The sequence below is a fragment of the Aythya marila genome, assembly GCF_965140915.1.
Source record: "Aythya marila genome assembly, chromosome: 4".
Taxonomy (NCBI): Eukaryota; Metazoa; Chordata; class Aves; order Anseriformes; family Anatidae; genus Aythya; species Aythya marila.
In genome coordinates, this window is record NC_139045.1 from 66,165,139 (window position 1) to 66,178,249 (window position 13,111).

The 13,111-nt window shown below is 36.2% G+C and overlaps 1 protein-coding gene across 2 annotated transcripts in view; it reads right to left on the minus strand.

Moving 5' to 3' along the window:
- Positions 1-13,111, minus strand: part of ACOX3 (acyl-CoA oxidase 3, pristanoyl) — a 37,597-nt gene that overhangs the window by 12,090 nt on the left and 12,396 nt on the right. For both annotated transcript variants that reach the window (XM_082759025.1, XM_082759024.1), the window contains exons 8-14: positions 6,965-7,061; positions 6,386-6,568; positions 4,872-4,994; positions 3,195-3,315; positions 2,586-2,705; positions 1,797-1,910; positions 1-116 (exon numbers count right to left, since the gene is read on the minus strand). In XM_082759025.1, the coding sequence (XP_082615151.1) occupies positions 1-116; positions 1,797-1,910; positions 2,586-2,705; positions 3,195-3,315; positions 4,872-4,994; positions 6,386-6,568; positions 6,965-7,061 (874 nt within the window). The remainder of the gene's footprint in view (positions 117-1,796; positions 1,911-2,585; positions 2,706-3,194; positions 3,316-4,871; positions 4,995-6,385; positions 6,569-6,964; positions 7,062-13,111) is intronic.

The window sequence follows — 13,111 nt, forward strand, 5'->3', positions numbered from 1 at the left end:
CTGACAGTTGTTTTTTGCCTCAAAATCACTCTGCCCTGACTGCTTCTCCTTCTTCAGCTTTAGGTCACTTTCTCGGAGCAGGTAGCAAACCAGCCACTTATATGCTGCTAAAGGAACTGTGGAAAAGAGAAGTCACATGCAGATTCTACTGCAGTCTCAGTGCATTATTTTTTTTTATTTATTTTTTTTTTTTACCTAAGATGAAAAGTGAAGATGTTAATCAATCCATTAACATGACACTTTGCCCATTATCGTAGCTGCAGTAAATAAATGTTGGGTAAAATAGATTAAAATGATACAGCGAAGACCTACTGTACCTGACCATGTACTAGTTCCAACTGTGCCTAAGCTAAAAGACAAGATATGTCCACAGCTCAATTTAGATGCATTTTCTGATTTGATTATTTTTTTTACCTTGTTATATTCTCTTCCATATTAAGACCTAGGTCTATAAGATACTCATTCTCTTCTGAAAATAAAAGAACAGAAGAACACACACAATCTGTGGGCCCACTCCATTTGCAGGTATGATGTTACATGCTTGCAAAACACATGATTTCTAACACTGCAAAGGTGGCCAAATGTAATTGCATGTGAATGAACTATTTCGTATGCTTGTGCTACATTTTTTACAGCAGCCTGGAACTAGTAAGGGGACAAGTACATCAGCATAAAGTCCTTTTAATAAATCTCGATAGCTTGTGTGTTAGCTGAAGATTTTATGTAGGATATTATCTAGGTAATTATGAGGGTTCACATGCTGCCTAAACCTATGCACCTGTTTTAAAATCCCAGCTTCTAGCAGAATGCAACAATCAACAGATTCATATATTTTTTAAACTGTAATCTGGTCCAGTAGGAAACACAAGAGAAAATATTTTAAGGTATCAGTTTGTGCTCTGTTGGATTTCACAAGCTGGAGACATACAACAAAGAAGAAAGCATGCAGTCATTCTGAGTTAATCTTTTCCTTATAAGCCTTTATATTTTGAGTTTCTTCATATTTTCCCCAAATCTATTATGGTATCATATTACTACTTTGCATCCCTATCTAAAGCGGAGGTTTTTTTGCAATTATTTGAGCACTGAAATGGTTATTGCATTCAGAATCAATATTATTGTCCCTTATGCATTAAGACTGGAGTTTCTTCATCTAGTATGTTCTCAGTTTCACAAATCCACTTTTGCTCATTTCCTTGTCACTATCTCATTATCTCTTCATTTCTCTGTTAATTTTTGCCTCTAAGGGCCAATCTAGGCTCACAGTGATACAGAAGTGGGAACGGCATGTCATGTCATACTCGATTATAGTACAGTAAGCCAGTAAAATTGTAGGGAGTTTTCTTTCACCGTTACTCTTTTTTCTCCATGCAACCAGAAGCAATTGTCAAGAGTGCACACACTTAAAGACCTTCCCAACACATTTCTAAATCATGTGTATGCTTTCCTAAAATAAGAAATTTTAAAATTCCAAGGTAGTAACGATCAATGTCCCTCACAACAGTTTCACTTGAAAACAATCATGTAGTGGCAAAAAAAATAGATTAGAAATTATATTTTAGAAGAACAAAAATGGAAGAAAAACAGCTGATGCTATCTTTGATTCTAAAATTGAGGCTGGGGATAAAAAAGCATTATTTTGAAATGAAAACTGAAATGCATTTAATACAAAGAAAGTCAGCATATAGCAATGTAGAAAAATATGTAATAAATAGCAGAAAGTGAATCTCCAATCTCTAGATCTGGAAAGAATTTAAGATTCTAGAGTTTAGAATTTAACAACAACAAAAGGCTACCTGAGGAGTCCATGCAATCTTCAACACTAACGGCAGTGAATTTCCTGCCAAGGATGTGATGGTAGTCTTGCAAAAAGTTTATTGTTCCAAGAGGGGATTCGAAAGGAACTTTATCTGAAATACCAAAGACAATAAAACTGATTTATGAGAAAATAAATTAGACTCTTTGGAACTAAAAACCTATTACAAAGCCATGCATACCCTTGAAAGGCCAGATGCAATTAGGACATAATATTTATTTTATTATGGCCTAGTCCAGCCAAATGAGATGGCTGACAAGTACTGAAAAAAATTACATCACTGTGTATAAGTCCCATAAGATTCAACTCCTATTGCTGTGTTTTCCAGCTGGTGAAAATTACTGCTAGAAAACTGAAACAAAATCATCGATCTGAAGAACTACAACATGTACCGATGAAGACTGCAACCAAGTTAGGTGGTATGAACTGTTTTAAGTATAATGAACAGAGCATATGCAGACTTACAGTGATTTTAGGAGTAGTTCCATTGAACTAACCTGCACTTCACAGGGAGTAAAATACTGCATAACATGATTAAGAATGGCAAAACATCTAGTTAGCTACAGCAAGACACAGGAAAAAGTATATTTCTTGCAGCAAGTATCTGTGTATTTGTGAATGTATCATATGATGGAGTCTGTAGCACATTATTTATGCTCTACAAAATAATTAAATGACTATCAGTTGCTTTCAGTATGAAATTACCTCCTAATTCCATTACCTACTCACTGCTGGGTCCAACACATGATGCCACAATAAAAAAACTTACCTCTTATGCAATTCATCCAGCTCATTAAGTAGTTGCTGGTTTGCTGAAGCAGGACATTGTTATCTCCCTCATATGTGCAGTTTGGATCATTGTCATTTCGGATTTCACCCAGACGATTCACTTATAAAGATCAAGTGAACACGTTAATATATTGCAATGCACCAAAAGGAAGCTAAAACGGATTAAATAATTATACTGTAACAAAATGTAAGAGTTGTCCGTTCCTGTATATATGGGTATTCTTACAAACATGTGAGCTTGAAAGTTCACTTGTTAGCTTGTGAAAATGTATACTGTGAAGACTTTAGAGAAGTGTGGCATTCAACTTAGAAGAAGAACTTTCCTCTATAAAATCTGCATCTTTACTTCTGGAATTGAGACTGAAAAAGAAAGTCTTATTTTGTCCAAGTGCTGCTGCAGATACTGCACAGGTTTAGTTCTTTTAATGTGGTATTAGGAATAAAATTTTAAAATATGGATGTGAGGAAAAATCCCTTTCTAAAATTCGGATACCTTCCTAAAATTCGGATACCATGATGTAACAGTCAAAATACAAGTGAACATAATCATTTTATTTCTTATTAGTGCATGCAATAGTTTGTGACTTACTTGCAAGGTAACCATGCCCTCCACAAGCTTCTCGACACTCCTGGGCTGCCTGCTGAGCAGTCCAAGAAGACAGTGGTTTGCTGGCAGCACATAAGGCATGAATCTCACGTCCCAAATCAGCCTTGTAAAAACAAGCTACAAGTTAGTAATAATTTTCACGCAAAGTAGGCTTCTGACCAATAAAAGCCACAGCTCAGTGTACTTCTTTTAAAGAAGAAAAAAAGAAAAAGAATAACCTGAAATACATACATACAAATTTCTGAGATCTATGTAAGCGCAGAATCTTTTTTTTTTTTTTTTTTGAAACCCCTCCCCCCCAAAAAAAAAGGAAAAAAAAAAAACTGCCATAAAAAACTTGCTAGATACTAGCATTCTTACATGGAACTGGAAAATTTTGTGCCAGGTAATAGATACATGGCTCAGTTGTGCCAGATGAAATGGCATTGCACAGGATAGCTCACTGACTGCCGATCTATTCCTCCCAAAGATGGAGGAAGGTTGTTGAAGGTGGTACATCCAGAGAAAGCTTCTTTCTCCTCTTTGACATAAGCAATCCCTCTCTCCTGAGTCAGAAAAGGGATATTTATATTATTTACTGCTTTTTACTGCATTGACACTAATGTTGTTGGCCTTCCTTTGAAAGTGTGCTTGGAACCTTCATACTACATAGATTTTCTAGAGGTGTTGGGTTAATACCACCAAAATTGTTTGAAAGCAAATAACATTTTTTTCTTTTCTCTTTTTTTTCCTTCAGATCTCCCATACTACAAAAGAAGTTCATAAGGATTACATTCTTAACACTGTCAACAGGCAGATTTTTTTGTTACAATCTGAGTTTTATCTAGGATTAGTGACTGCACTGGAGACCTCTAGAGATAAAATAACAGATCAAATAATCAATCAGACTCTTCTGTGGTTTGTGCAAAGAGGATAAATTACAATACCCAGCCACTAGTACAGAAATCTATCACAGGCTTTATTTTAGCTGGAAAAAAAAATGAATGTTTAAGTGAGATCTGAGCAATGTGTAGCCACTGTGTAGGACCTTACAGTAAAAAATGTCAAGATTTAAATACACACACACACACACACACATATATATATATATATATAATTTATATGCTATAAAAAAACATACTGCACTTACTTTGGCTGAGAATCAGTCCGTGCAGAGACTGATTGATAGATCAAACTACTTTATAAAGGGGTAACTTCTGATTGTCTATGAGTAGTTGAGAAATTCAGCATTAAAACTCAAAAATATTAACGTTTTTCTCCAAAAGCATATTTCCTAATGCATGAGTATGAATTGCAAACTCAAGCTAGACTTGCATGGTTTGTGCAGTAATTACGAATAGTACCATTTTGGAAAGTGCTTGATATATGCCCCCTGCAATATCATTTTTATAACGGTCATAAACTGAATTTACATCATCATATACTTATGATAAACAATTTGCAAGGGGACATAGTCTTAAATCCCAGTGAAACCAATAAAACTTTAACCACTCCATTAAAACTCATCTGGGGGCTTTTCCTTATTCATCCATATTTCTGAGACATTGCTCTATCATTCTTGATCATAAGACAGCCTACTTCTAAGTAGGTCCTTCACTTAACAAATTCCAGTTTGTTGAAGTAAGAACACAGCTAAGAGGAAATGTGTAGATATCTCACCTGCCTCTGACTCCTTTGCTTTGTCAATAAGCCTGCAAAAAATTCAACGAAGTTCTCAAACAGTGATTTGGAGAAATAATCTAAGACATATGCAGCAGCCAAATAAGGAAGAAGACGCCATTGCTAGAATAAAAATTAAATAGATTTGATTGCAAACTGATAAACATATATACTTTGTAATTATATATATAAAAAATATCATTTGGGAAACAACATTCCTTTTTACCTTTTTTAAACTGGAGATGTGTGTGAAGTTATGGTGAAGAGAACTTAGCAATAATAATTTATAAACATAATTAAATATAACTATTCTGTGAATAAGTCATTTATATTATTCCAGTCCATGGATTTTGTGAATTTGTGATCAACATCCTACATCCTGTTAACCCAGTGCAGAAGTTCACTGCAGCTTTGGGGACCAACGACATTTTTTGCTCTGTGTTTACACAATGCCTGGCATACCGTGGTCCACCACCATGGCAGAGGGTATAACTATTTCACTTGCTTGTTCATTAAAGAACCTAAGTTAGTAGTGCTCTTTGCACTTTGTGAGGAAAAAATAGAAAAAAACAGGGCTGGAAAGAAGAAAAAAAAGCATCTTTATATGCAAATCAGATGGAAGCCCATGAAGGAGAAGGGAAACTGCTTAAAGAAGCTTTTGTAGTAGAGAAAAAAGGGAATAAAGGTTCAGGAAGCAAAACCTACAGAATAAGCTGAAGTCGAGCAAAATAGAGGTTCACAAAGTAGTGGGAAGTAAAACCAGGTTTATTTAGATGAGGTGGAAAGAAGGCAGCTTTTGCTAGAGTTTGTTGAAATGCATGAAAACTTAAAAAGTTGCAAGCCTGGAAAAAAGGCACCTACTTTGCAAGGACAGAATGGGTGGGTTGGTTATTCTAGCACTTCTTACCTAACAACCTTTCTCATCCAGCTGATCTGAGTTTTCTCACTCTTTTCTAGTTTACCATTACTACCCATTTTACCTTTTTCAGACCAAAAAGTGTTTTTCATTTGCATATTCTGTGGAAAAAAAGGTTGGCTGTATTCGTCTTAAAATCAGTGCTGGCTGGATGTTCACTACAATGATTGTCATTGATTTGTGTACTTTTAAATACTAAGGTCTAAAAAAGAGAAAATGAAGATAGTAGCAAAAGATGCACTGACATTTTTTAATGCTAGTTTCTTCATCAGTACTTTTTTGTGCACATAGAAGACAGCCTTTCTCTGAAAAGGTTACTATTTTAGAAGACATATGGTTCTAGGTACTTCGGAGAGACATAAATATTTTTTTTCTTTTGCTTGTCCAAGAACTTATCTCAAAAGTCTGATCATGCCAAGAGAATGGGTAAGAAGTCTTAAGCTGCAATGAACACCCAAAGCTACACTGCATCTACACTTCAGATGAAAAAGACAATTTTAATTTCATTAACTTCGGTGTCACTATTTTGATTTGCAGTAGCTTTGAATCTGAGTGTCATTACATAAAAGTCTATAGATGCAAAGTCTGAAGTTTTTACCTGTGTTTGGTATTCAAGAACAGGTATTTCCTCTTCATCAGTTGGTCCAAACTGATGGCGAGTTGCTGAGAAGCGAATGGCTATTGATAAGGCAAGCTTTAAATTGGTTGCAGAAACTGCTGTGATCAGAATTCTGCCGATGGACAAAGATCCAAGAGATGCGCTAAAACGCTCTTTAACATCCTAAATGGATAAACGGCACAGAGTAAATGGAGGAGCTAACATTTCATTTGCCTACCCTATAAAAATACAACTCTGGAGCATGATCAGAAGCCCAGAGGGCTGGACAATTTTATTTACTGACACAGTCAGTTAAGGTGTTTGGAAAAGATCCAAAGCAGTTTCTTTAAACTACTTTGGGACTGCTGTGGTACCTCAAAAAGCAAGAAGTCAGTAAAATCAATAAGGTGAATTTAGACATCACTGAAAGACAATTAGAAAATCAGCATTCATGCGACACTGTGTCAACAATCATTTAGGTACTAGTGCTTACCAACATATGATGCTCATGCTTTATCTCATAACCTACTTGTGGCTTTGTATATTTACATATTAATGAAACAAAACTTTGATTCATACCTTGAAAGAACTGGAGTATTTCCCCTCAGCTGTGACGTCTCCAGCTATATTCAGGATGTTTTCTTTAGGTATCCTGACATTGTGAAACATGGCAAACCTAGTCAAACAAACACACAAGTAATGTAAAATCTATCTTGACATAGTTTAGGGTGTCTACATTTCAGAAAAAGGTCACAGCATGCATATCAGTAAACCCATCAAGACAGGTAGGTAATTTTTGGATAGTATGTATTCATACTCAGGCCAGTAGAGGAAATTCAATATGGGAAATTATTTGCTGTCACTCTTCAATTTGTTTTTTAAAAATTAAGGTGATGGTTAAAAAACAAACCCTCAAGGGACCCTTTGAGCAACTCCATAAGAAAATAAGTTTTTAAAAAAAACAAAAAACAAAACAAAACACAAAACAACCAAACAGAAGGAAGAGCAATTTATTCTCTTTGAGGACAGGGACAGTCTTCTGGGTAGTTACTTATCAGAGACCTTATACAGAGTCTGTGTGATAGACGCTTTCAGCGACAGAGTATAAACGTCTCAGTCTGCATGAACTTAGGAAAGTGAGTTAGCTTGGTGACTCAGTTATCAAAAAGCTTGGGAAGATGAAAAATTCAACTCTCTCTGCTGCTAAAACCAGGCTGGGCCATTCTGACTCCAAAGAATTCCTTGACACTGTTAATTCTGCTGAACCAAATGTCTTATTGGCTTACTGAGGGGTTGCTCATTGCAGTCTAGAGAAGGTAGTGCTTTCGAAAAGGGGGAAGCTATTTGTGTGAGTCTACAATACAGATCCGTGAGGGTCTTCCATGTTTCTGTAATACAAATGAGTACACAGCTGAATTAGTGCACTAAGAAGGAACAGAAAGGAGAACCTTCCTTTGCTTGAACTCAGACTAGGACTTCTATTCCCTGGAATGTGTCATCTTAAGAAGGGATGAGTGACATTGTCTTTTCTAAATTGTGGCATCCTAGCAGCAATAAAGAAGGAAGCTGTTAGAATAGGCAGACTGTCCTAAATATTCATATTCTTCAGGAAGAAAGTGTATGAACTGTTTCACCAAAATGGGCAGTACAACTTGGCTCGATAGGGGTAATATCTGCTCCACTCACAAATATCTCAGTATCTAATAGCACTTGAAAAGCTGCATTTGTAATCAAAGCAAATTCCTTCTGCCTGCCAATACAGGCTGATCTACTTAATAAGGCCCCTGAGAGCCAGGTCTTTCACGTTAATAAATTACATAAGGGCTGCATTGCTGCATGTGCTTTAAAATTACGAGTTGTTTCCAAGGAAACATATCTGCATACTGAATTTATTCAGCCTTAGAGATACAGGCTATTTTCAAACTTAGCCACAGAGAAAAGCAGGCTATCCTAACCAAGAACCAGCTGCTTACTGGCCTTATACATGTGCTTTATTAAGTGCGAGTTTCAGTGAGACAACACTACATAATAGAACCAAATTCAGAATTTCCAAAGATCTCATATACATCTTTGTTAATATTTCTTCTTATCACTGAAAATAAAAAAATCTAATTCCAAAAAGATATTTTGGCTAAATTCATGTTCCCTGCTCCCTGTACACCAAATAAAATTAATCACATCTAAGAAAGTATAGCAACTCTATTATTTTTAAGCAATAGCATGCACACTAGATAGAATTTGAACTTTTTAAAAATTATTACTTTAATTACAAGACAGTGTGTGTAGCAAGGATTAGATCCCTAGTTTAGCACTCTGCTTAGCGAGCTGTACATCCACAGAACTAGGAGGTGCCTTCTCCTTTGACCTTACAACCAAAGCGCACAGCAAGAAACTACGTATATAGTTCAAACTGTGAGGCAGACACTATCTGCTACAGAATACTTGCTTGATGTATCAGCCAGTCACAGTAGCTAATCATTTCTTAATCATAACCATTTCTTACATGCCATTAGAACAAATGAAAACTTTAAGGAAGAATTTGAGTGATGAAAGGAAGCCTTGTAGATTTTTCTAAAGAATCCCTCCCAAGCAGGAAAAGATGCATGGAAGAATGCAATGAAACATCATTTAGAAAAGCTACTGAATGGTGATAAAAACTGGACTCGTGAGCCAGGTTAGAGGAAAAGTTGACTTAACAAAGACATGATACAAAGAAATTTCAAAAGGCTCCAACTCTTGGGACTTCTATTTGCAAATATACATCTGGAGTAGGTTTAGACCTGTGTATGATGATGGCAAGATTCATAGTAGCATTAATGATGAAGATGACTAATTGTCTTTTAGAGTTTTACACTGTAGTGATTAGTTCAATTCATTCAACAATGCTGTGCAATTGTAGAAAGTCATTATATTGATGTGTGCTTGAAGCTCTGTATCTACTAACATACACATCTTCCATATAATAATAACCTGTTTTTAGGAAATGCAAGTTTACTTACATTGAACACATTGTGTGTCAAACAAAACAGCTAGCAAAATAACCTGAACAGTTTAACTCCATTTCTTCAACTGTAATATAAACCTAAAAACCTAAACGTAGAATAAGTCTTTATGGAAAGAGAAAACCTTGTAGAAAGTTTTGTTATAACCTGTCAGCCATAAGTGTAAGGTAGGTAGGTCTGCACGTTATAAAGTGTTACCTAGAATTATTTTGATTAAAAAAGTATACCTTCTTATAATCACTATTCTTCATAGCTAGTGAACAAGAATACTAAATTTCTACTCATTATGTAACAACCTATTTTTTTATTTTGAAAATTGATTCAAATAATGCACACTGAGACAGGTTTTAGAAGTTCGGATTTCTTTCCTTGATATTGGCCATTAAAGATACTTTATTTCCTTCTTTTTCTGTAAGCTGCTATCAAAATAGAGGCATGTAAAATGGCAAAAACTTTAGGAAGCCAAGGAGAGAGATAGAATTAGCAATTAAAAAACCCACAGAAAGCTCCCGTGCATTAAGAAATATGATATATTGCCTATAAGCACCAATGTTGAAAATAAAAGCAGAACCTTATAGGATCTGGGAGTTAGTCGACGTTATGAAATGACTGCCAACTGCTGTTATGCTCCCTCTCCAAGAATTTTGCTATTTGAAATTATTAGACATGCTGGCCAATTTGAACTTGATATCGGAACGTATTAAAAATAAATAGTAAGCTTTAATGAAGTCAACGATCACATTTCTAATGGTTATTAGCCTAGGAAGCACAGTGAATAGACATGGACCACATCTGTCAACGCATTTAGGAGAAAATCTCCTCAAATAATTGAAGAGAAGTAGAAATATCTTACAATAATGGAACTGTATATACAGCCATGGGGATATCAAGTACCAGCAAGTTTGGAAAATGTCTGTGTTTCACATGGTGATGACAAGACCATAGGTTTGAAAGCTACCCTAATTAGGGACTCTTCTGCACAGCAATTAGTGTGTCTGAGATTAAGACCTCTCTGCAAAAGAGACAGATAGCTGCCACTTTAAATATGTTTCACAGAGCTCTAAAGAAATGTGGAATTTTACAGAATCTAGTACACAGGTAAGACAACTGTATTTCATACATTTCTTCTACCAAGATTAGCTGAGCTGAGTGAAGCACTATTCCAATAGTAACATTTTTGTTTGGGTTCTTTGGCCGGTGGTTTAGGGAACATTTCAAGTAAAGTTAATCTTACTGACTTTAAATCATGCAAAAGTAATTCATCTGGTGTGCAGTAATGCTGATTAAAAAAAAAAAAAAAAAAAAAAAAGAGCAGCTGGAAAAGCCACGAGCTCCTTTTGCCAGTACTAAATTAATAAGCTGTTACCTATGGTACAAATAGCTCAAATATGCTTTAGTGAATTTCAGACCCACAAAAATGCCTGTCCTGCCAGCTTTTATTACTGACTCTGTTAGAGATGGTGCAGTGACAGTTCTGTCAATCCTTTTAGCCAGAAACAGAAAGCAGGTGAATGGTATTGAAAAACTGCAAGTCAAGTGATCTCACGGCTGTTTATGAGACACAGTAAACCTTCGGAAGAATAACATTTAAGAGGTTTGGTGAAAAACTTGTGGAAGAGAAAGAAAACAGCCGCATATTCCAGACTGAAACTCACAGAAAGGTTAAAGTTGAGAAGAGTTACAGTGAGGCTGGGGAAAACTGAAACGCGGTATTTTAGCTCCAGTTTCTAAGAACAAAACTAATCTAAGAATGCAGGTCTGTAGAAGAAACACTCAACAACAGTAGTAAAACAACAGAGGCCTCCTAATCCTATCTTAATGGACTCCATGGAGACACAAAAATCCAGTCACCCTACAGTTCTTCTAAGTTAAGTGCCAGTCAGGCAAGGAGTTCAAGGAGTTCCGGATGGTTAGACCCCTGCAAAAGTCAAGAGCAGACAAAGCTCTGCTAAGGAAAAAGAAAAAAAAGGCTGTCTGAAATACACTACAGATGTGAGGCCCAGTTTCTGCAGGTGATAAAACAACTTTGTGATCAGATCTGAATCTGCCTTTCCCCGTTAATACCATCAGTGCCTGTCATTATGACAGGCATCACAATATGTCTTATTGGCTATCGTGGCTAAACTAGCTGTGGCTACGCTGTTGTTGTGTACTTGCAAGTGATAAAAATGAGAAGGGGATAATGCATTTAGCTCTTTAGCGATGTGACCACATCTTAGCCATGTATGCAGCATTATATGTATCCATACATCTCACCTTGACTGTAGAAACTAAGTGGAGAGAGTGAAACAGGGAAATATCAGTGAAACCACTGCAAAATCACTGTTTTGACTTAAATTGCAAATATACAAGACATGTCTTACAAAATATTCCTCACAAGGACTGACGGTAGTGTATTCAGGTAACTTAAGTTCACGTACAGGTATTTTAACTATTATTTGTATTTTATAGCTGCTTCATCTGTTCTCTTCAGACACTTGTTTGTGGCTCTGGTCAGTGGCTCAAGGACAATAAAAACCTCAAACAGGCATGAGCTTGTTATTTCTAGAGAAGCACAACTGATCTCTATGCTTGCTTTCTTATTTACATCCCTATACTGTCACTTTCCCTGTACCGGAACAGCCTCTACTGTGGCCTTGCAGTGAACCAGACCTGACAAATCATCTGCTTGAAAATAGACTTTTTTTTTTTTTTTTTTTTTGGTGAGATTAGTTTTCAGACAGTTCCTGTTCCCTAGCTGAGTCCACTGCACAGCACAAATGTTTGTCCCAGCACAATGAAAAAGGCAGTGTGGGAGTAGAAACAACCAACCAAAGGACCATAGTGTGCAACTTATCTTCAGCAACTACTGCTCTGGATTGTAAAATGAAGCTCCAAGAGACTACTTAGGCTCCAAAATGAACTTCAGCTCCAACCTTCCAAGTGAAATAACTGCAAACATTGGGAAATCTAAGATTTAAAGGCATAAATTCTGGGAGACAAAAATCCTTTGAAGGACTAGGCTTTCATTTGGTCTACACTTCACATCAGCAGTAGCAGAATCTTAATTTATTGTGTGTTTGTTAGTATTTCAGTTTCACTGCCAGTAATTCATTAACATTCTGCTACTGCTACAGCTACCAATAAATAAATTAGCTAAACATTTAAATGACATAATACAAAGGACTTGAATTTGTATGATGTATGATATCTCTAGCATGCAAGGAATTGCAGTGAGGGCTTTCAGAACCCTCAGTTTCTTTCCAGGAGGGCTTCTTTTACAGGACTTACTGCTTTTCTGTCCAACAAATTCCCTTTACCCATTCCTATTGGGTTTTGTGTTTAGTTTTCAGCATTCAGAACTCTGAATCTAGCTTTGTTGTTACAGAACACATTGAATGTCACAGCAGGTTGTATGTGCAGAGATCACATGCTAACTGTATATGAAAGGTTGTTAAAACTGCTAGTAAAAACCCTTCGGTTTTCTGAAGTCCATCATTAAATTAGATACCACTAACAATTCCTGTTCACCCAGAAGACCCTTTTTTCCCCTACAAACAATTCAGTTCAAATAAACAGCTTTCTCTTTGGCAGTGGTCTGCTGTATTGTTGATAGCTTAATTTCACTAGTTCTTCCCTTATCGTAGGTTTTGTCTGCTCAACAGACCGTATCCACACTACCAGTAGATACAGCTGAATGAACTCCGAGCACGTTTTATAAAGACAGGCATGTTCAGCACTATTT